This window comes from Protomyctophum parallelum (assembly GCF_964188405.1).
Source record: "Protomyctophum parallelum genome assembly, chromosome: 17".
Lineage (NCBI taxonomy): Eukaryota > Metazoa > Chordata > Actinopteri > Myctophiformes > Myctophidae > Protomyctophum > Protomyctophum parallelum.
The window spans coordinates 14,214,315-14,237,708 of record NC_139719.1 but is presented as its reverse complement, the minus strand read 5'-3'; the positions used below and the strand labels follow the sequence as shown (position 1 = coordinate 14,237,708).

Here is a 23,394-nt window from a genome sequence, read left to right as displayed (position 1 = left end):
GACGAAAGAAAATGACCACTTAGAGCCCTTATTCCAAAAATAGCGAAAATAGCCTATCTACAAGCTCACGGTTTTCAGGAAAACACATTAGTGTCCTGTGTGTCATGGACGTGGAGCCACATGCACTACCTCCACAGCAGAGCCTTGAACAGTGAATATTTATATGCTGTCAGGCAGTGTTGATTTTGACAATGGATAATCAATGCGGTTATTACTGAGAAATAATCCCCCAACAGGGTGATTAGAACCCGACATGAAGTTGAGGGGTCTTTATCAGGGTTTGACTGACTCCCCATTGCATATCATTGTTATTACACTGCTACCTATTAATACCTAACCCTAAAGAAATGTATAAATTCACCCAAAAGTAACAACAAAACAATTAAACAGCCAATTGCATACGTACAGTATGGTAATGAAAGTAGCCCCATTCATTCATGCCAGGTGCGTCCAGTGCACCACAGAAAAAAACCCCGGTCGGAAGTCTTGATCAAAAATGAATCAATATTATGTGAGTCTATTTCTCGCCTCAAGAAAACATTCTAGAGTGTACTGTTTGGCTGTAAATTACATATTGTGTGTTTGTTCACATGGCTGCTTGGAATGCTGGATAATTATGGCAGAAATAGAACAATGCATATGGATATGAGCCAGGTGCTCAGAATCTTTGATTAGACAGCCATCTGTCTAATCTGCCATCAGAATCAACCATTCAACCAAAGCTGTGAAATAGGAATTAGTATTGATGATGATTTAATCCTGTAACACCAAGCGTTGCAATGATACAACATATTTTGTTATATTATTATTATTATTATTCTGCTTCCGTATGTCCCGTGGCAGCATATGGCGTAATGATTACTTATGCCTGTTATGGCAGTGGTGTCGGATTACATATGTATACATAGGGGCATTACCTTTAGTCCACCTGACACTGAAACATGTCATCGTTACGTCACCATCGATAACCAATTATACCCTGGCATTGGTACATATCTTCATCACGTCATGTGCTCATATGCTGCTAAGGGACATACGCATCGTAGCACCTGACGAGAAACATGACTTGCACGCTCTGCACTTGAAAGTAATAACTGTAATATATGTTTTTTTGTGGTCATTAGAATGTCTAGAACATGTTTTATTTATTATTGTGAAAGATATCCCCCAAATGTAAATTGTTAATTTATTATTTTAATAATTATTATAAATGTGCATAACATTTGCAAAAAAACTTATTTTTATTTTTATTTTTTATTTTACATAATTTCCTCTGATAAGTCCTAGTAGTAAAAAGTAGTAGTAAGGTTGAAATCTCTTTTTTGCAAGTAGAAATTTATCTGGGTTTTACAGGGTTAAACCAGTGGTCCTGATTGATGGAGAATTGGTAACCAAATGAACCCTTATAGATCGTAAACTCTTGAGATTGTAAAATGAAAATGTAAAATGGGGTTAATCTTACGCTCTCAAGAGTTAAATTATTGTTGCATTACGCCTGCATTCAATTACAGAATGTAGACGAATTTATGAACTTCTGCCTGTTATCTCTCCTATGGTACCACATCCATACAGCATGGAATTGTGGACAAAATCGTATCCAACGACAACAAAATACTCAAATGCTGAATAAATAATAAGGTTGAAATGAAAAAGGTTGAAATCCACTGGCTTAAAACAAATTTATCAAAGAGGATGTGACAGCTTTATTCCATATCGACTGGTTTTATTTGGCTTTTTTACGGTTTTGTTTGTTTGTGTATGTGTTTGTTCCTGGCCCGCAGGCCGGCGTACGGCGGTCGCGAGTGCCCCGGCTCTACGTTCGACTATCAGATGTGCAACACGGAGGAGTGCGCCGGGCCTTACGAGGACTTCCGGGCCCAGCAGTGTGTCCAGCGCAGCAACAAGTACCACAAGAACATCAAACACACCTGGCTGCCCTACGAGCACCCTGACGGTAACTAAGAACATTAGATTAACATCAAGCACACCTGGCTGCCCTACGAGCACCCTGACGGTAACTAAGAACATTAGATTAACATCAAACACACCTGGCTGCCCTACGAGCACCCTGACGGTAACTAAGAACATTAGATTAACATCAAACACACCTGGCTGCCCTACGAGCACCCTGACGGTAACTAAGAACATTAGATTAACATCAAACACACCTGGCTGCCCTACGAGCACCCTGACGGTAACTAAGAACATTAGATTAACATCAAACACACCTGGCTGCCCTACGAGCACCGTGACTGTAACTAAGAACATTAGATTAACATCAAACACACCTGGCTGCCCTACGAGCACCCTGACAATAACTAAGAACATTAGATTAACATCAAGCACACCTGGCTGCCCTACGAGCACCCTGACGGTAACTAAGAACATTAGATTAACATCAAACACACCTGGCTGCCCTACGAGCATCCTGACGGTAACTAAGAACATTAGATTAACATCAAACACACCTCGCTGCTCTATGAGCATCCTGACGGTAACTAAGAACATTAGATTAACATCAAACACACCTGGCTGCTCTATGAGCATCCTGACGGTAACTAAGAACATTAGATTAACATCAAACACACCTGGCTGCTCTATGAGCATCCTGACGGTAACTAAGAACATTAGATTAACATCAAACACACCTGGCTGCTCTATGAGCATCCTGACGGTAACTAAGAACATTCGTTTTCCTGGTCGGGACTGCATGGGTTGGGACCCATTTCTGGGTTAAAGACCACTTTTTACGGGTCACGACTCAAGTAAAAATTTAATTTTCTTTTACTACATTTTCTTTTTTTTCTTCTGTATCTCCCTCTCTGTCTCTCCATCTCTCTCTGTTTGCAGATGGCCGCCCACCCTAGAGTCGGGCTCTGCTTCACGTTTCTTCCTGTTAAGGGGGAGTTTTTTTGTTACCACTGTCACAAAATTGCCTGTTCAGGGTGGGATCACCAAAGTCTGTTCTCTGCTCTACATGTAAAGTGTCTTGAAACAACATTGAATACTGCTCCTTCTTAAATAGAGTCTACTATCTCCTACCCTAGGGCACCCGAGAGCAGTGGTGGAAATTAACTAAGTACATTTACTCAGAAGGTTTCGTGCGAGGCCCGGATACGGACAAGATGACGTCTGCAGAGAGAAGCATCGGGCCGCGTCTCATGCATATTCATACGTATATCAGGCCTATGTATAGAACATCCATATTCATAATGATGCACATTTGCATAATTATTATTCATTGCGTCGTTGTTCTTTTCAGAGGCCCATAAGTGTGAGCTGAGCTGCCGCTCCAAAGAGACGGGAGAGGTGGTCTTCATGAACCAAGTGATGCATGACGGGACACGCTGCAGCTACACGGACCCGTTCAGTGTGTGCGCCCGCGGGGAATGTCTGGTATGTCTGTAGTAGTACTGCACACGCACGCACGCACGTACACACTACACACGCACGCATGCGCGTACGCACGGAGGCACATGCAGCCCCATGATCAGCTGTCGGCAGGACATGTTTCCACATTGATTTATGGCCTATTTATATTGTGGTGTTGTACATTGTTAGCCTGGCGTTGCGATACTAATATACCACTGCGCTGGGCTACGTGCCTCGGAGCATATGCATATGCAATAGGGGCGGGTGAAGTGTGGCTGCGCCAGGCTAGTACAGTGTGGTGCAAAAGTAGTGAAAATAGCCAATCCACACTGTACAAGCGCGCAACGCAAGCTTGCAGATAATTGGCAATGTTTTTGGAACGCTTCTTTGGAATGATTTACAACTTGTTTAGGCGTTTTAATCCAGAGTGATTTTACTACAGTAAGCAAGAAGTAAACACATCAAATGCATATAAATAGTCGTCTAGGATATGAAAGTGTGAAATGTGAAAAGGTTGGACCAAAGAAAAGTATTAACAAGAGGCTTGTGACCTCATAATAACTACGTTGGATCCATATTCGGAACACAGGCTTTTTTCGAGATAATGATCTTTCCACCTGTCAGCGACGATATGCTCTACAATCAGCTGATCACTATCTGACATTTATATTGACTGAGATTTGTCTGTGTAAATGACGCCATGGACCACACAGTAACTTGAAATGGACATTCTGCATAAGGACTACTTTTACTTTTGTAATTACCTTTGTACTTTCACTCAAGTACATTTTGAATTCCGGACTTTTACTTGTAACAGAGTATTTCTATATTGCAGTAATGATACTGTACTGTACTGTACTTAAACACCTTTTCCACCACTGGCCCTTCCATTAATCCGGCACTGGACACTCATCTGGTACGGAGCCAAAAGTCTGTCCATTTCTGTCCATTTCCTGACGAATATCAGTTTTGGACAAAGAATTTGCCGTCTGTGCTGTTACATAACGTACCACCTGCGTCCTGCCCTGTAATCAGATCGTATGATGTAACCTGCTGTCAAATGTATCTTGATTAAAGACCTGCCAGGAAATCACACTTCAGTCAGTTATAGAAGGAAGCAACTGAAAATAGCCGATCTACACATGCACTCAATGCTCTCAATCTTGCAGATGAGCTAATTTTGTGCATTATATTAAGATTTATTCGAGCATTTGAAGTTCAGAAGCATCTTCCATAAAACCCTAAAGGATAATTTGCATAAAAGCAAAGGTCGGCTTGTTTGTAAAATCTATTGTTGCATTTTAGGCTTGTTTGCTAATGTTGTTTAAAACCGTGGTTCTCAAATATGTATTAGCGATATTAGTGAACAAAATATGACAAACACAAAATCAGACAATACAACCGCTTAAAATGACAAGACAAACCAAAACAAAAGACACAGTATATCAGATCTAAAAATCTTTGTTCGTTACTCTTTATAACTATCTTAATAGAAAAGGTCCAGAGGTCTAGCTCACCATTTATCCATAACATCATCTATACGGTATGTGTCATTTTAGATTTTCAACATTGGCTATTAAAAATAGCAGATATACTATTTTTCAACATTTCCAAAATGTGTTGAAAGTGTGAGAACTACTGATTTATAGAGCAGTGGTTCTGACTCTCAATGTTCAGCATTGTCTTTGCAACTAAAAGACAAGCACTTGGAATTGTATTGTTCCACAGATAAATATTGTGAAAATAGCAGATCTACAAGCTCACAATGCGAGGCATTGGGTGATCGACCCACATGTTGAGCATCACTGATTTAGAATGCATTTTGGACAATCGGCCTCAGGTCTTAATGTGTTAAAAGTCAATCACGACTCGAGCCTCTTTCTTTGTATCTCACGATTCTGCCATTTTTGCAAATGCAGTGAGCACTAACTATGAGACCCTGCAGATCATGTCTGTGTGTCCGTGTGTGTGTCTGTCTGTCCCGCTGTTACACCACCCGCCCGCCACCAGAGGGCGCAGCTGTATCACACAAAACACACACACGCACGCACGCACTCACACACACACACACACACACACACACACACACAACTTAACTTAAAAAAACCTTAACTTAAAAAAAAACTTAAAACACACTTAACTTCAAAAAACTTAACCGTCTTCCTGCCATTGCCGAAGCCCTTCGGCAATCAAAGCCTCAATTTGATAATACACCTTGCTGCCATTGCCGTAGCCCTTCGGCAATTATACTTTTATAGTGCATATGATCGATCACGCCATAATGCTACTCACGTTAGCCGGTTAGCTAGCAGTGTTGTTAGCACTGCATTGGATCGTTCAGATTAGATCGCGGTCGCCATAAGAATCCATTCTATCCGTTTCTTTCAATCGCCTGTATCTCCTATTCCTTGTCCCAGATGGCATTTTTGGTCAAAACAGCGTTTCTTTGACGGCACAGAGCCGACGTTGTGGAGTGCTATATGTACCGGCATTGATTCGATTATGTAAACAAAGGTTGTCTTGGCAACGTAAAGCTGGCAGGGATAAGCTCACTTCCGGTTGAGGCAAAATGTGGCTTTTCAAAATAAGAGCTCAAATTAAAAAAATGCTGGCATGAATTAGGTCCTAATTTCTCAATAAATGGCAGCAGTAAAAGGGTTAACTTAAAAATAAAATCTTAAACTTAAAAAAACACAAAAAAACTTAACTTAAAAAAAATTAAAAAAAAAAAAAAAAAAAAGAACTTTAAAAAGAAAACCTTAAAAAAGTATGTAATTTATTCTAATTGTTGTTATTGCCATTTACGAGCTGCGTTCGCTTCCCGCGTTTGCGCGTCTTACTTGTATATTGAAAAATGTATTTCCTTTAGAGGATAGCCCCTTGAGATGTATCATCTCGTTTTAGAATGGGTCCTCGGGCACAACACAATGAATACAGTACATAGACAAAAAAAGACATGTCGACACAGAACAATACACTTACAACATCAACAAAACACTACATCAAGACCAGAAGCAACTGCACTGAAACACCTAACAAAATACTAATAATAGTGATAATGATGAAAAATTTAAAAAAAAAATAAAGATAAAGATGAAGCTAAAAAGAATAATCAAGCATTAAAGTACACACCTCTCTCCAAAAATCAAAAACAAGTACAGTTTTGCTTTTTTCCGGCTATACGCAGCAACAAAAGAAGAGTGTTGTGGGTTTATTTCACTCTTTGAGGATTTTCACCTTGAGCATAAAATTGAGACGACTCCATGGAGAGCAGGGCCTCTTCGGTGTTATGACTATATTGTTATTATGTCTGGCAGTATTGCATCATCGTGTCAGAGCAGAGCTGTCAGCAGCCTGCTGGCTGGCTGGCTCCCTACCAGATGTGTGTCGAATTTCGTCCATGGCGTCATTTCCACCGACTAATCTCAGTCAATATAAAAGTCAGATGACCTTGGCTCATTGTAGTTAGTATGCCGAGCCATGAGGCCCAAAGGGGCAGCCAGGAGCCTATCTCCTGTTTCCTTAGTGTGTGAGGCAGCTTGATGTACAAGTACTTCCTCTGGACATGTCGAAGGGACTTACCCCAATCCAACCCTTGATGCTGAGGGCCTATAGCAGGGAGGCACTGGCTAGGGGTGCACCGATCAGGTTTTTTCCCCCCACATGATCGGTTGATACAGCCACAGGTGCTGATACCAATCTTGTGCGTAAGGGGAAAATTCTAATATTTCAAAATCCACGTCAAAAGTGTTCCTGTGTGTGTGTGTGTGTGGGTGCATCCGATTCCGATCATTTGACATGACATGATCACCCCCGATTTCCGTTCACGTGATTGGAACTAGCGATGACCCCTGCTCTGCTCTGCTCTTGTCCTGTTGCAGCACGTGGGCTGTGACAAGGAGGTGGGCTCCTACAAACAGGAAGACAAGTGTGGAGTGTGTGGGGGGGACAACTCGCACTGTCGCACCGTTAAGCTGACACTCACCAAGACGCCCAAAAAGACAGGTACGTTTTAAAAATAGTTTATTTTCTTTTTAATGCAAAATATGTCCATGAGTGGTATCTCTTAAGGTGCTCACATCAAGACATAATGCTGTCCATTGTGCTTATAGTACACATTTTATGTCCATTGTTATGTGCTATTTTGTATGAGACCATCATGGTGCTTCATACATACTGCTTCATACTGCATTTACACATTTTTATGTTTGAGAGGATCATCTCTGTCTTTATTCTGCCCATGCTTTGATTTTGAGTTTAAGAAAATTAGGTTTGTGCATTTATATCTAGCGCCTTTATCCAAGGCACTTTACATAGATTGTGCATTAATACATTCACCCATTCACATCTTCACGATGGTTCGGAAACCATGCAAGGCACCAACCAGCACATCAGGAGCAATTAGGGGTTCAGAGTCTTGCTCAAGGACACTTCGACACTAACTCTGGGGGAGCCCGGGTTCAAACTGGCAACCTTGCGGTTACCATCCGGCCACACCATCCTGAGCCACCGCCGCCAGTATTTGTGTCTTTGTGAAAAGAGTATCGGAGCAGGCTGACATGGTGAAGAGTTTTTTTGTTTGAATGAATGATCTTTATTTATTTTTATATCTTCATTCATTTAGTTGAGAGTTGGGTCACCATGACATTCAGCCCTCAGACACTATTGAGTGATTGGATGAAACACAATGGTGTAAAAGCTGATGGATGAGCTGGAGAATTATTTCTTCGGTGTGATTGAAAAACATCCACTCAGTCAAAACTAAGAAATGGGTATTTACAAATAGAGATGGAATTCATGGTCGAACTGCCCTCAAAGCTCATGCTCTTTTATGTTGATGTGCCACTGAAAATGTATCTGACTTCAGGTAAAACAGCAAATTGTTCAAAAAAATTGTTGTCCCCCAACTTTAAGTAATCTTAATTCTTAACAATTGTGGCCCCCAGCCTAATGTAGTTGAATACCCCTGCGCGGTGAGCTTGTAGATCTGCTCTTTTTGAATAGCCAAAGTATAAAATAATGGTTAAAGTGGTTAAAAGCTAAAATGACACAGATCCTTTCCCTGGTTTTAATGGGTTAAACCCTAAGTCATTATTTGAGAATCTGATCGTGAGTTGCAGCCAGGGCAGGAATTCCAGGGAGACCACGAAGGCCATGGCCATCGTTGCCCCTCAGTTTGGACATGTGCCCCTTAAGAAAACGGCATGCCGCAGCCACAAATCGGTCCCGATAGGGGGCACAGTGGCACAGTCGGTAGCACTGTCGCCTCACAGCTAGAAGGTCCTGGGTTTGATTCTCGCTGGGGGCGTGTTCTCTCCTCCGCGTCATCAGTGCATGCATGTGCGTACCCTAGGTGGAGTTCTCCCCGTGTCCCCTAGGGCAGGTACCCTCACAAAAAACATGCAGTAATCCTGGTCTCTAAACTACCTCACCCTGGTCGGCCGGCCCGGGGCGCCTGATGGAGGGGAAAGGAACTGGTTGGAATGTTCCTTCCACGCGAAATGGGGAAACTCCCCCTGTCAGGTGAAAAGAAGCGGCTTGGACTCCTCATGCATTGAAGGAAGCATGAGGTCAGTCGGTTGCTCTCCTCAGGCTGGCAGGAGGGAGTGGTAGAGCCCATGAGGATTATATTAGATCATTGACACTGGGTGAAAAAATGGGTTAAATTGTGGGATAACAATTATAGGACAAAAGCCACTGTTTGGGAAACGCTGAACTAAGTTGCCCTCTTTTTTTGTTTGTCTGTTGCAACAGGTATGCTGAAGATGTTCGACATCCCCGTGGGTGCCCGTCACATTGTCATCGAGGAGAACGACACCTCTCCTCACATCATTGGTAAGTGTGTGTCTATCTTCATCTTGTTATTTATAAGACCCTGCCTGGGGAACCGTTGCAGCGCCGCTACACCGCATTTTAGCTTTATGATTGGTGAGAGTGAATGAGAGCTCAGAGGCAGCCTGACATGTTGAACTGCTTCGAGTGTCTTGTGTGTGCGACTGTGCGTGTGTATAAAAGAAAAGCCTCACTGTCAGTATAACCACACAGGGAGGAAGTGGTTGAACTCTCTCTCTCTCTCTCTCTCTCTCTCTCTCTCTCTCTCTCTCTCTCTCTGAGTGAAGACTTGGTGTTTGGCGTCTCTATACCTCTAAAAGCCTTTAGCTGACCTCAGATGTGTGCCATATGTCGTCTGTATATGTTCAATACGTTTCAATATGATGTATTGAAACAAGACTGCAGCTCTGAAACGGTCAGAGAGAGAGAGAGAGAGAGAGAGAGACTCTCCACAAACAATAGTTCTCTGTGAAATTGGCTGGGGAGAGTTATGATCACTAGTGGCGTTCAGCCAAACACACTCCTCTCCACTCCTCTCCTCTCCTCTCCTCTCCTCTCCTCTCCTCTCCTCTCCTCTCCTCTCCTCTCCTCTCCTCTCCTCTCCTCTCCTCTCCTCTCCTCTCCTCTCCTCTCCTCTCCTCTCCTCTCCTCTCCTCTCCTCTCCTCTCCTCTCCTCTCCTCTCCCTCCATGGGTTCCATTAGTTCATAGGGAGATGAGCAGACAGCAGGACTCACAGACAGACTATTACTGTTGGCTCGACTGCAATGCCAAACAAACATCTCCAAATGCACATGGACACTTTCCCAGTTAGCAGAGGAATCCCGGCGGTTGTTTAAAGAGTTCCTGCACTGACTGATGTTTATTTAATTCACATTGAGGCTCATTCAGTGCTTTGTGTGCCCTTGATAAAGTATTCTACCATACTGTACATACTGTACATGGTGGAAAGATTGAATAAAATAAAATATAAATAAAACATATCCTTTCTGTCGGGCAGAAACCTTGTACAGATGTGCCTTTCTAACTCTTCTTTTCCTCAAGGTTTTCTGAAAATTCATGTTTTCCCTGCAGGCTGTATTCACTGATTAGCCTAATGCTAATTCTACTGCTTTGCTACCAAAAAGAAGTGTCTAGCAGAGGAACTCTATCTATATAGGGAATCTGAATATAATTCATATCTCCACATTTGTGTTTTCTTATTGTTATTTTAAATGGCTTACTTTGTCATACAACATAGTTTTTGCTATATTTTTTCATTTCTTTCTTGGAGTGAAAGAGAGTGGTTTGTGTCTGTGTGGGTTTTTATATTGAACCGCTGAAAAGTATTAACAATACGACCAATAATAACTACATTGCATCCATTGGAACACAGGTTCTTTCCCCCCCATTTCTATTCCTGAAAAGTAACGCTTTTGGAGATTTGATATTATGAGCATGCACAACTAAAACTGTGTGTCTGTGCTTGGCTCGACAGCTGTTAAGAATCAAGTTACCGGGAGTTTCATATTGAATGCGAAGAGCGAAGACGCCAAGTCGAGGACCTTCATCGAGAACGGCCTGGAGTGGGAGTACTCCATCGGTGGAGAGAAGGAGAGCCTGAAGACCGCTGGGCCTCTCCACGAGGGCATCGTAGTGCTGGTGAGAGAACATGTAGGCTTTAGTGTTGCGCGGGCCGGCTTTTTTTGGATAACCCGCCCGTCCCGTCCCGCCACAGGAGCCAGCCCGCACCAACCAGAAACAAAACAAAACGCTACATTGACCACTTTGGTCCTGTATACATTTCGGGCAATTTGAAAATAGCCGATCTAAAAGCTCACAATTCGTCGCATCTACAGTATATTTCAATTATATTTTATATACATTTTATACATTTGTGAAATGGGGCATTCTGCACAATGACGGAGTACTTATTTTGTTACTTTAAGTACATTTTGACCAATATGTGTAGGCTACTTTTAAATTCCTGACTTTTACTCATAACAGAGTGTGCATACAGTGTGTTGCAATATTGATTTCCCCCCGCTGCATATGGCTTCATTCAAACAGGGCCTCTGTGTTCCTTTGTACTCCTCTTTCTACTAACAACAAAGTTACTTTTCAAAGTACGTAGTACTGCTTAATTCCCAAAAGGTGTCAAATGCAAACTTGCAAAGAAAAAGATTCAAAAGATTGGTGAAAACATAGAATGATTTATTTATGTGCAAGGCAACAAGACGGGAGACCAACGTGGTCCGACCGAAGTCTTTGTCAGGGTCTATCTCCATAGACCTGCCTTCTATATATTTATTCTTTGCAAGCCTGCATTTTACACGTTTTGGGAATTAAGCAGTACTACTTTGAAAACAATTTTTTTTGTTCAAAATCTTACAGTACCTGCAACAGCATCACAACTTTATCCATGCTACAAGTTCATACGTGGGCTACTCAAAAAATTGCAGATATACATCTGCAATTTTTGACTATTTAGTATTGGAAAATGTTTAAAATGTATTTTTTAACCGTTTTTTTTCATGTATTCTGGGGGTCACTGGCACAAAACATTTTCTGCGGCCAAATACATATCAATTTGGTGGCCCTAGACACGAAAACATTTGAGATGTCTAGTCTAACAAAGTGGTTTATAATGCAGTATTTTAAGTAAAACAAAGAAAAAACTGAGGTACAGTATATCATGTTGTTTCTGTCTGTAGGTCATCCCGCAGGAGGAAGACGCCAAGATCAGCCTGACGTACAAGTACATCATCCACGAGGACCTGCTGCCACTCATCACCAACAACAATGTCCTGCTGGCAGAACTGGACACGTACGAGTGGGCTCTGAAGAGCTGGTCGCACTGCTCCAAGCCCTGTGGAGGAGGTCAGTGTCTAAGTACATTAACCCACTGCTCCAAGCCCTGTGGAGGAGGTCAGTGTCTAAGTACATTAACCCACTGCTCCAAGCCCTGTGGAGGAGGTCAGTGTCTAAGTACATTAACCCACTGCTCAAAGCCCTGTGGAGGAGGTCAGTGTCTAAGTACATTAACCCACTGCTCCAAGCCCTGTGGAGGAGGTCACTGTCTAAGTACATTAACCCACTGCTCAAAGCCCTGTGGAGGAGGTCACTGTCTAAGTACATTAACGCACTGCTCCAAGCCCTGTGGAGGAGGTCAGTGTCTAAGTACATTAACCCACTGCTCCAAGCCCTGTGGAGGAGGTCAGTGTCTAAGTACATTAACCCACTGCTCCAAGCCCTGTGGAGGAGGTCAGTGTCTAAGTACATTAACGCACTGCTCCAAGCCCTGTGGAGGAGGTCAGTGTCTAAGTACATTAACCCACTGCTCCAAGCCCTGTGGAGGAGGTCAGTGTTCGGTTTTCGGTGAGATTTGCCGGGATCCGAATTCCCCAGAATGCAACAGATTTAGCTAGGTTTAATACGCACAATTGATTTGTTTAATGCTTCAATAACTTCCTTATTTTACGAATCAAACATGCTTTTTATAGGGTTTTTATTAGTTCATTCTTAAACATAAAACACATATATCAACATTCACACGTTTGTTCAAACTTCCCCACGCAGACTGATACTAGTACCCTGGATTTGTGCTTAGCACGCCCTTAAAGTCTAATACCTAACGCTGCTCTCATTTGGAGAAGTGTAGTTATATTGAAACATAAGCGGTATTCCTCCTTTTGAGGTTCCACTTGGTAAGTGTGCATGTGTGCGGTATTCCACTTTGTGTGGTTCCACTATGCCCACTTTGTAATGTGTGTGTGGCTCCACGTTTGTGTGGTGTTCCACCCACTAACCAGGTATGTGGCAAGTATGTGGTTTTAAATCTACCATTCAAGATTATTGATTGGAGAAAAGAAACACAATAAACACTTGGTTACAATCTAATTATCATATTACACATTAAAACATAGTTATGAATAATGCACATATCATATCATTATAATTACAGCTGGCCTTTCTGCTGCTTCTGTCACGTCAAGATGGTAAGATGAATCTAATTCAACTCTGGACCAAACAGTCTATCTAAAGCAATGGATTGCTTCTGCAACCAATCAGATCGACAGGCACAGTATTTCTGCCCCTGTCTTTAGTCAATGAGAAAGCACGGACCTTTATGGCCTGTGTCCTGAGACAGCCTGTGCAACAGCCCCCATCACTTCCTGCCATGTGAGCTGCTGCTTATCTAGATCAAACTGTCTAGATTTACTGTTTATATTTATTATCTAGGCTTTACTAACCCAGTATAATATTGGTTACTTAGAACACATTTATCAATGAAAGGAATTAAAGAACCAGATTATGGCTCCTACCTACATGTCCTGTTCAGTAAGTTGAGACCTTTCCTCTGAATAGGTCATAAATGGTTTCACACCACTGACTGGTACTGATAAGGATCTCACAGCCCCCCATTTCACCAGTGGTGCTTGCAAGGAATGCGGTGAGAGACTCACAGAGTTCTCTGTTTCCAGTTATCAGTTAATGTGAACACAGATGATCATCACTTGACCCCTTATATCTTACACCAATTCTGAATACCTTCCTCGCACATCCATATATAACACGACAGTCAGTGTCTAAGTACATTAACCCACTGCTCCAAGCCCTGTGGAGGAGGTCAGTGTGTAAGTACATTAACCCACTGCTTCTAAATCCTAACAGTTTTCCGAAAAACCTGTTTCTATGTCAACCTTTTTCATGTCAAGGACACTCAGAATTATCTGTATTTGGCCTCCGACCCCATCTGAAAAGATGTAGTTCCAGGGATTCGTTAAGCTGTATGGGATATTGTCTATGGTGTATATCATAGCACTGTTTACCATGCATCTCAATGAGTGAGAAGGCACAGCTTGCCATGTCTCCTCTCTTGCTAACGTGCCTATTGGACAAGGACGGGTTGGGGAGGGACTTAGCGAAGGGCTAATTGTTCCATGATCACACAGGTATTCAGTGCATTAACAGTGAATTGTTCCACATTGATCACACAGGTATTCAGTACACCAAGTACGGCTGTCGGAGGAAGAGCGATGGCCGCTTGGTGCATCGCAACTTCTGCGAGACCAGCAAGAAGCCCAAGCCCATCCGCAAGCGCTGCAACGTGAACGAGTGCAGCCAGCATGTGTGAGTGTGTTTGTCTCCCTCTACTGGATGTTTTGCTTTAACCACTTGAAACGCCAGCATGCATATTATGAGGAAAGCTATGGAAATGGCCAAATGGAAATGGCCGATCGACAAGCTCACAACATGTGACGCGTTGGTTCTCAAAGCCAGCTGTGTTTCAGAACCCATGACTGCAGTGGCCGTGTGGCCCCTCAGATCTTCTAGTGCTGACCTGCTCAAAGTGCCATATAAATGGCATATACGCACGGTGAAGCAGCATTCTGCTCCTACAGCCAGACGGCTTGGAATAAAATGCCTTAGACAGGCAGCCTCTGTAGATAGCTTTAAAGTACATGCAGCCCAAGACTGTGATTTCTTCACTCTTGCTTTTATTCGATTTGTGAGGGCCTCCAATTTCAGGCTTTAGACATGACGTCGTGTGTGTGTGTGTGTGTGTGTGTGTGTGTGTGTGTGTGTGTGTGTGTGTGTGTGTGTGTGTGTGTGTGTGTGTGTGTGTGTGTGTGTGTGTGTGTGTGTGTGTGTGTGTGTGTGTGTGTGTGTGTGTGTGTGTGTGTGTGTGTGTGTGTGTGTGTGTGTGTGTGTGTGTGTGTGTGTGTGTGTGTGTGTGTGTGTGTGTGTGTGTGTGTGTGTGTGTGTGTGTGCGTGCGCGCAACTCCCATTGGAAATGCATTGAGGCGGCCAAGACACACAGGACACAAGTGTGTCTTGCGTGTGTCTTAGGTGTGAGTGAGGCCTAATTGTGCAGGGAGAAAATATGTAGAAAATATGCAGCCAAGATAAAATATTATGCCACACGTGTATTGTCATTCTATAATAAGTATTTGTTCAATCTATTCATGAGTTATCTGACTGAATTATGATGTGTATTTCCTGGCAGCTGGGTGCTGGAGCAGTGGGGGCCGTGCAGTAAGACGTGTGGGAAGCTGGGCTACCAGTCCCGGGCCGTGCAGTGCATGCAGAGCCTCCACAACGGAACCAACAGGCCCGTGCACACCAAGCACTGCACCGAGCAGCGGCCCGAAATGAGACGCACCTGTAACCACACCGCCTGCCCCGCCCAGTGGAGGACAGGGGCCTGGTCCCAGGTCAGTCACACTGTGTGTGTGTGTGTGTGTGTGTGTGTGTGTGTGTGTGTGTGTGTGTGTGTGTGTGTGTGTGTGTGTGTGTGTGTGTGTGCGCGCGATGCCTACTTTTAGTTTCCCAAGTTTGTGCATCTACTATTGTTTCTTTGTGTTTGAGAATTTCTTGTTAAATGTGAAAGCAAATAAAGATGTTAAATGTGTGTGTGTGCTCAGTGCTCAGTGAGCTGTGGTGAGGGCATCCAACAGAGGCAGGTGGTGTGCAGGAGCAGCGACAACAGCATAGGCCAGTGTGAGGGCGACAGACCTGAAACCGTGCTCATCTGCAAACTGAGTCCATGTCCGGGTAAGTCCTGAATGGCACACACTGTAAACGTTTAATTGAAGTCCTGAATGACAGAGAATGACGGAGTGTTCTGGTCTGGGGTCCAGAACATAACAGAACGGATTGATTGATTGATTGGTTGGTTCAATATGAGTGCATAATAAATAAATAGGTGATGACTGCACATGTATAAATATAAAAAGGTCTGTGCAGTGTCACTGGACTTGGCTCTTAATTGAACAGGCCATGGCTGTGGCAGAGCCATAGAGTATAGACAGAGTTACGCAAACTCTATTCACTTCATTGGGCCAGTCCAATGGCGGCTCTTCTACATAGACTTCCATTGGTTTGTCCCTAATTGAAGGCTCCACATAGGGACAACCGGAAGTTTACGGAATGCATTGGAGTCTATGGGCTCGCGCGAGTACATGAACCACGTGACCAGGCTGTTTTCTGCCCCCTCAATATCGCAACATTAGATGGCTCTGGGCTGGGGTGGTGAATGTCTCTGATGATACTTTCAGCCTTAGCCACACAACGTCTCTTGTGTATCTCCTGGAGCGGGGGTGGGGTGGTGCAGTTTCCGAACCAGGCGGTGTTGCCGCTCGTCAGAACACTCTCAATGGCGCTGCTGTAGAACGCTCTAAGGATGCATGGGGGCTCACTCTGTGGTGGTCTCCGGCACACACACACACACACACACACACACACACGCACGCACGCACGCGCACACACACACACACACACACACACACACACACACACACACACACACACACACACACACACACACACACACACACACACACACACACACACACACACACACACACACACACACACACACACACACACACACACACTCTTTCATGTTTATGAAGAGAAAACAGACTAAGTAAAGAGTCTCTGCTGAGGCCACTTGGCTGCAAAGTGCAGTGGTGTAACTTAGTTAAAACTCTAATAAAACTATAGGATAAAACTCTAATAAAACTCTAATAAAACTAAAAACTCTAATAAAACTAAAAACTCTAATAAAACTAAAAACTCTAATAAAACTAAAAACTCTAATAAAAGGATAAAACTAATAAAACTCTAATACAACTATAGGATAAAACTCTAATAAAACTCTAATAAAACTATAGGATAAAACTCTAATAAAACTATAGGATACAACTCTAATAAAACTCTAATAAAACTATAGGATAAAACTCTAATAAAACTGTAATAAAAAACTGTAATAAAACTAACTCTTAAGTTGGCCGCAAAATACGTCTACAGATGTCTTATAAAAAACGTGGGGTGTTTTGTTTTTATGGATATAAAACAGATACCAATATGTGGCCCATACATCGGTGCATATCTTATTATTTATTATTGCAAATTGGAAGTACGAGAGACGAAGGCCACTTGGCTGGAACACAAACAACTTTTCTTTTACTTATTTATTTTGCTCATTCTCTCTTCGTAAGAGTGTGCCTTGGCCCCGATGGAGACAACCGCAGAAGTAAGTGGTCTCCTCCAGCAATAATTATATTTTAATCCAATTATTGGCAAACAAAATTTAATTAATTGCAAGCACCCTCGGTTTGAGGCCACGGACAGTTCCATTTGTAAGCATTTTTACAGCGTTTTTCAGTCCAATGCCATTTACTGCATCATTCACAGGTCCACAGTGGTGCGCAGTGCACAAGGCACATTATACAGTATAACTCAAACCAACAAGCACTCGAGCTACCTGCAGCCTTGTAACGAATACAGGCATCTGAATGTTGCCAACTGCCCAAGGCCGTTGCGTTCCTCACACGAACCACTTAACGTATTGTACACAGTCAAATCCTACTTTAACCCAGAAGAGTGTACAGATGGAGCTAAATGGACCCGTCATGGGATTGTATTGAGTGCAGCGCCAAGTTTCCGAAACTCTCCCGGAGTTACAGGAGCTGGACTCTTAACCTGTCCATCATTGTGTCTTCTCAGGCGTGAAATACCGCCTTATTTGCACAGTGCTGTAATTGCGTTAACCGTGTCAATCAAAAGACCATTCAGGACATAAATGGTGCACGTCCTGCCTTTGCGTGTGCTAATGGTTTATTGCGGATGCAAGCGAAATAGTTTTTGAAGCTGCTGATTCCTGTTTTCTGACAATTTATAATTTGAGGCATTATGCCTCATTATGCACGCACGCACCTACGCACGCACACACACACACACACACACGCACACTTTTGTTATCCTAAAGTTTGACATCTGGCCCTCTGTCTGCATGCTGCAGGCCAGTCGTCGGCGTCTCCCCTCACCAATGAAATGGCAGAGAATTCCACGTTGAAGGATGACAGTGTACACCAGAGAGTAGAAAACCCTGTCCATAAACTCTCTTCCAGTAAGTCAACACGCAATTCTACAGTAGGCTATGTGGGAAAATGTGACAGGTGTCGAAGTCTAAGCTCGTTTTGAAAATAGTGTTTACCAAATTGTGGGGATTCACAAGTCAGTCTCTGAATGCGTCACTCACCTGCAGATTGAGGACAATCTCTTAGCTTTCATTGTTAAAACTGAGTGGTAACACTAACGGTAAAAAATAACCTGCATTGCAGAACCAATCCAAAGTCTTTAGAGCGTTCTTCATTTGGGGACGGTGACATGCAATAGTCCTAGGGCTTTTTCTTTTTTTAAGATGTTTGTATTTTTTCCAGTTTTTCATGTGTTTATGAGGTGACAGTACTTCATTATCAACCCTACATTCAAAGGGAAGACATCATTGCACATAACTAACACACCACAAGTGTGGTAGTTATGTGCAATGACAATGACAATATCATCCCCTCCCCCTTTATCATACAACAGCTGTGGGTGCCGTTTCAGTTCAGGTGGATCACCTGCACCCATCACCACCCACCAGGCAAAATAATCATACTGGTGGGCGTGTCCACATAATGTCATTTTAACAAACATTGTACACTTTTTTAATAATAAATTCATACCTGATGATCATGATTTAGGCTAGGGTGGAAAAAAAAGTTATGGCACTAAAAGTGTGTTGCTCGGTTATAGTGCTTAAATGTACAATATGGGTAGAGACAATAAGAAAGGTATTTTTAAGAGTTTGTAATGCTTTGTCCCGTTGTCTCCAGATGAGCCATGTCTTGGGGACAAATCAATTTTCTGTCAAATGGAGGTCCTTGCTCGCTACTGTTCCATCCCGGGATACAACAAGCTGTGCTGCGAGTCCTGCAGCAAGAAGGAGGGCCTCACCACGCTCGACCCCCCCGACCTCCACGGGCCTGCGCTGGCCTCGGCGGAACCCGACACCTCCACGCCGCACAGCCCCACCGCCTCGCCTGCGGCCCCCCCGCTGCCCTCCACCACCCAGAGCCCGCCACAAACCACTAAGGCCGCGGGCAGGCGGCTTCGCTCCACCGCCCAGGGGCTGACCACCACCGCCGGCGCAGCCAGCGCCGGCGCTGTCACCCAACGCCAGGGCTCTGCCGAAGCTTCGCCATCCACGGGCGCCGCCGCCGGTGAATCCTCCTCCTCCCCCCTCTCCGTGGCGGCCGGGAAGGGGCACTCGGACCCGGGGACTCTCCTCCTACCTCCTCCAGGGCCCCCGCGGCCCACGGCAGACTCCAGCGGAGGTGCCTCCTCTAGAGAGCACAGTCCGAACAGCACTTTAGGCCCTGCAGCCGCTGTCAGGTCAAAAAGGGACGCTTTAGGATCCGAGAGGGACTCGTCTCACAGAAGCACGTCTGTCCCGACATGAACGCTGATTTCATCCTGTGAACGTGCTGCTTCCGCAGGGTTCAATTTGCTGTGGGGGAGGAGCTCCATTCTTTTTTATTTGTCCGGTGGGGATATGTTTTATCCCTGCTCTTTGGTCAGACTGAAATAAATGCATGCATTTCCTTTTAGGGAAATGTAGACCGTCTGGTACGTTTGATATTTATGTTTGATAATATCACAATTTGACAATTACACCTTTTTTTTCTCCTTTCCAAATAATTTGAAAATGGCTGTTCCACAAGCTTGAGGCTTGTAGATCTGCTATTGAACTATTTTGTTGTACGAGGAGGAATTATTCGTATACAGGGCTTACTAAGAAAATCTCTCCCCCTCAGCTTTTTTTAATCGAACCCTGGAGCTCCGTGTGCGTCAGCTCATCGTCCTCGCAGCATCTGATGGACTACACTATTGCTGCGATAACAACAAAAGGTTTGAAGATCTTTTTATTTTAATTTAATTTTTTGCCCCATGATGCCAGTGGACTTAGACCAGCGATGGTTTACCTCAGCAAAAACTGCAGAGTGCAGCTCTGTGCACTGCGTTGCTCTGCTCCTTTCTGCTTCACACACGAAATGGAAGAAAAACAACAAAACGACAACAAAAAGGTGCTGTAAAAAAAGAAAACAAAAATGTCTACAAGACGTGTTCAAAATAAATGTGACGACTGCATTTCTACCATGTATGTTTCGATGTGTGTACAGTTGTGTGTGTGTGTAAGCCTGTTTGTTCCAAGTGCATTAGAACTACTATTGATGTTTGTATTGTGAACCTTTGTGGCGACATTAAAAACCCAGCGATTCCCAACCTGTGGGGCATTCCAAGTTTGCCCCCAACTAATTGGCATAGCACTATGATTTTAATGATAATATAACATCAATATAATAATGTATATTAACATCAATATATATGTATATATTCGACTTTAAGTTTATATATATATATATATATATATATATATATATATATATATATATATATATATATATAAATATATAAATTTAAAGTCGAAACACAATTGATTGATTGATCATTGAAATAAACATGCTCTGAAAATGCAAGTGGCCCGCCATCTGACCTTAACCCATTCAGGACGGGAACCCCTTTTGGTGTTTTAAGCATTATGTTATACTTTAGCTATTGAAAAATAGCAGATCTACAAGCTCATAGCGCGGCACTCAGTGCCGCGCTATGAGCTTGTATATCTGCTATTTTTGAAAAATCGAGAAAATGTGGCGCAAATTTGGAATATATATTCTTTCAGAGCGAACGTTTTGAACTTCTGGAATTACATATTTTCAGCTGGGGGTCCGCGGCCACCACTGACATAGAAACATAGGTTTTTCAGAAAACATTTAGCATTCAGAAGCCGTTTTTTAGAATCGGCCTCAGGTCTAAATGGGTAAAAGGGGAAACCATCATCTGACCACTTAGGTCAGATGATGGGTGGGCCACGAGCAACACTTTTCACGATGTTTGGAGTGGGCACTGACCCAGGAAAGGTTGGAAACCGCTGCGGTAAACACATTTTAGGGGAGCCAAAACGGCAACATCCAGAGTGTTCATTTAACTCTGACAGTGTAAGAATATTATATATATATATATATATATATATTACAGTGTGGGTCGTTAAATATTGCTCCGAGCAGACAATACACAAGTTTGTCAGTGCTGTTAGTAATTTTGAACTTCCCAAGTCTGTTTGCGAGCCTACCGCCACTCAACTACAATCCCCATAGTGTTATTTGAACTCTGAAAGTGTACATCTTATATCCAAATGGACCATTTGGATACATTTTGTGCGCTTTTGTACATTTGTACAAGAGTTACAAATGGATACATGTACACTGAGGATTTTACTGTGTGGCATGCCCTTTTGCCTGTGTGGAAAGAAGTCAGTCAGATATGCTTTAAAAATAAATAATACAAAAAAAGGAAAAAGAAAAGAAAAGAAAAACTCATTATGGTATTTTTTTTGTTACTGATATATTTTTCAAATAATATTGTATATAATGTAAATTTCTGCCAAGTTATGATAAAGAAATTGAGAACCAACAACATAATGGAAAGTATTTTGCAATTGAGAAAATCAGACAATGTAAGTCTACAGAATATGGTTGGACATGCTGTGCGAGTTGGTATTACACCATTCCTGACATTCATAACATCATTGTGTATTGTATAGTTCTTGTATATACGTACATGAATGAAAGCTTTAAATGTTAATATTTATTGAATTTTTAAATGGTATGGAGAGACATTGAACTGTCACGTTTTTATTTGAATCTTTTTCAAGTTGCGTCTTTGCATTTTGATTTCGGCGCACTTAATAGATGTTAAATGACATTTAACAAGCGCAACGTACAATAAAAGTGCAAGTGAATTTGGACACAAATATCAGGAACTGTACCGTGCAGAATATTGTACACATGTATATATTTAATCTGTAGTCTATAAAGGAATGAATCTTCATGATCCTCCAGACAAGAAAAAACACTATGGTAAATACTAGTTAAGCGCCACCATAGAAAACAAGTGAGCACCATAGATGTAAAATGGTGCATTTATGTAGTGCCTTTATCCACTTTTCATAGATTATGTATTGGATTCGGGACAAGAGTTGACTGTGACGTTTGGAGCATAGTCATTAGAGACCTGCGGATGGCGGCTTTAGCCGCGGTTGTGGATGGATTCGGGTGAATAATATATAGTATTAGTTAATATTTAATCTGCGGGTAAAATAATGTGGGGAAATAAATTAATGGCATCTATTTATAGGCTTATAACTTTTAAAACGCATAAAATATCGGTGTACCGTATAGAATCCCATGTGCTTCCCTGCGCTGCTCGCGGGTGCTGCGGTTAATATAAATGGGATGATATAGAGCACCGAAGTCCTGACGTCACTCAGTAGAGGGTGCAAATCCACAGGTTCATGTACTTTTTATTTGCATTATAATCCCCATAGGGGGATTTTAGATCGCCTCATATAAGAACTGTGTTTGAAAAATAAACCAATCACCCCGGCCTTTTCAATCATATGGATATGAAGCATCGACTGGAGGTGGAAATGTACAAATATACCCAAAGAGTAACAAAATAAGCGCTATAAACGAGTCAAACAACCCAGAGACTACATTTCCGGGTAGGCGGAGTGGCTGCAGCACAACAGAAACTGAATGTTAATTACGTTTATTTTTATTTCATTAATATTTAATGTTTTGTGGTTAGTACGAGTTGAGTCACTGCCAGCTGAGCTTATGTCAACGAGGAACACACCGTTTAAAGCGTTTATGACTAGCCCACTGTGTCATTGGTACTGGCCAATTCACACTGCTTTTTTTTTTCTTCTGGAAATTGGTTGTGGAAAGTAAAGACTTGAGTGGGGTTTGAACCCACAACCTACAGATCAGATGTATAGCCAGTATACAAACTCATTGAGCTACTTGCTACCTGTCGCAACAAGTCTTCCGAAAACATGAACTATAGTATGTAATTATTTCATGATTTTCTACATTTCTTTTAAAATCCTTCAATATCATGAAAAACTTCTGAAACCATGAAGTACTGTATAGTATGTCGTTTTTTCATAGTTTTAAAAATATAGTACTTTCAAATTTGAGAAATGTATGGCGGTCAATGGCAGATTGTGGCATGTCAAAAAGAATCACTTTCACCTAGAAACTCCATTCACACTTTTTATAATTCAGCTTACTGTAGAGACACATGCTGGAACTTTTTACTTTGAAATGTTTTGTAGTTTCTGAGTTATTTTCGTCTTTTTGTTTTCAAATCCTCAAAAATGATGAAAAACGGTGTGCTATAGTATGCCGTCCGAGACCACCATGGTCAAAAAGGATTAAAAAAAAGACGTAAATCACTCAAGAGACCATGGACTATAG

At 42.5% G+C, this 23,394-nt stretch overlaps 1 protein-coding gene across 3 annotated transcripts in view; it reads left to right on the top strand.

The window, feature by feature from the left end:
- The window catches only part of adamts14 (ADAM metallopeptidase with thrombospondin type 1 motif, 14), a 97,036-nt gene extending 74,937 nt beyond the window's left edge, over nt 1-22,099 (top strand). For 2 of the 3 annotated variants that reach the window (XM_083788201.1, XM_083788200.1), the window contains exons 12-22: nt 1,782-1,954; nt 3,263-3,396; nt 7,254-7,377; nt 9,127-9,207; nt 10,680-10,843; nt 11,896-12,061; nt 14,182-14,314; nt 15,192-15,399; nt 15,610-15,739; nt 17,991-18,098; nt 18,850-20,658. In XM_083788201.1, the coding sequence (XP_083644327.1) occupies nt 1,782-1,954; nt 3,263-3,396; nt 7,254-7,377; nt 9,127-9,207; nt 10,680-10,843; nt 11,896-12,061; nt 14,182-14,314; nt 15,192-15,399; nt 15,610-15,739; nt 17,991-18,098; nt 18,850-19,475 (2,047 nt within the window). In that variant the 3' untranslated portion in view covers nt 19,476-20,658. Of the gene's footprint in view, nt 1-1,781; nt 1,955-3,262; nt 3,397-7,253; nt 7,378-9,126; nt 9,208-10,679; nt 10,844-11,895; nt 12,062-14,181; nt 14,315-15,191; nt 15,400-15,609; nt 15,740-17,990; nt 18,099-18,849; nt 20,659-20,688 lie in introns of those variants that run through there. The other variant, XR_014570615.1, reaches the window with a different exon arrangement.
- Nucleotides 22,100-23,394: the final 1,295 nt, after the last annotated feature.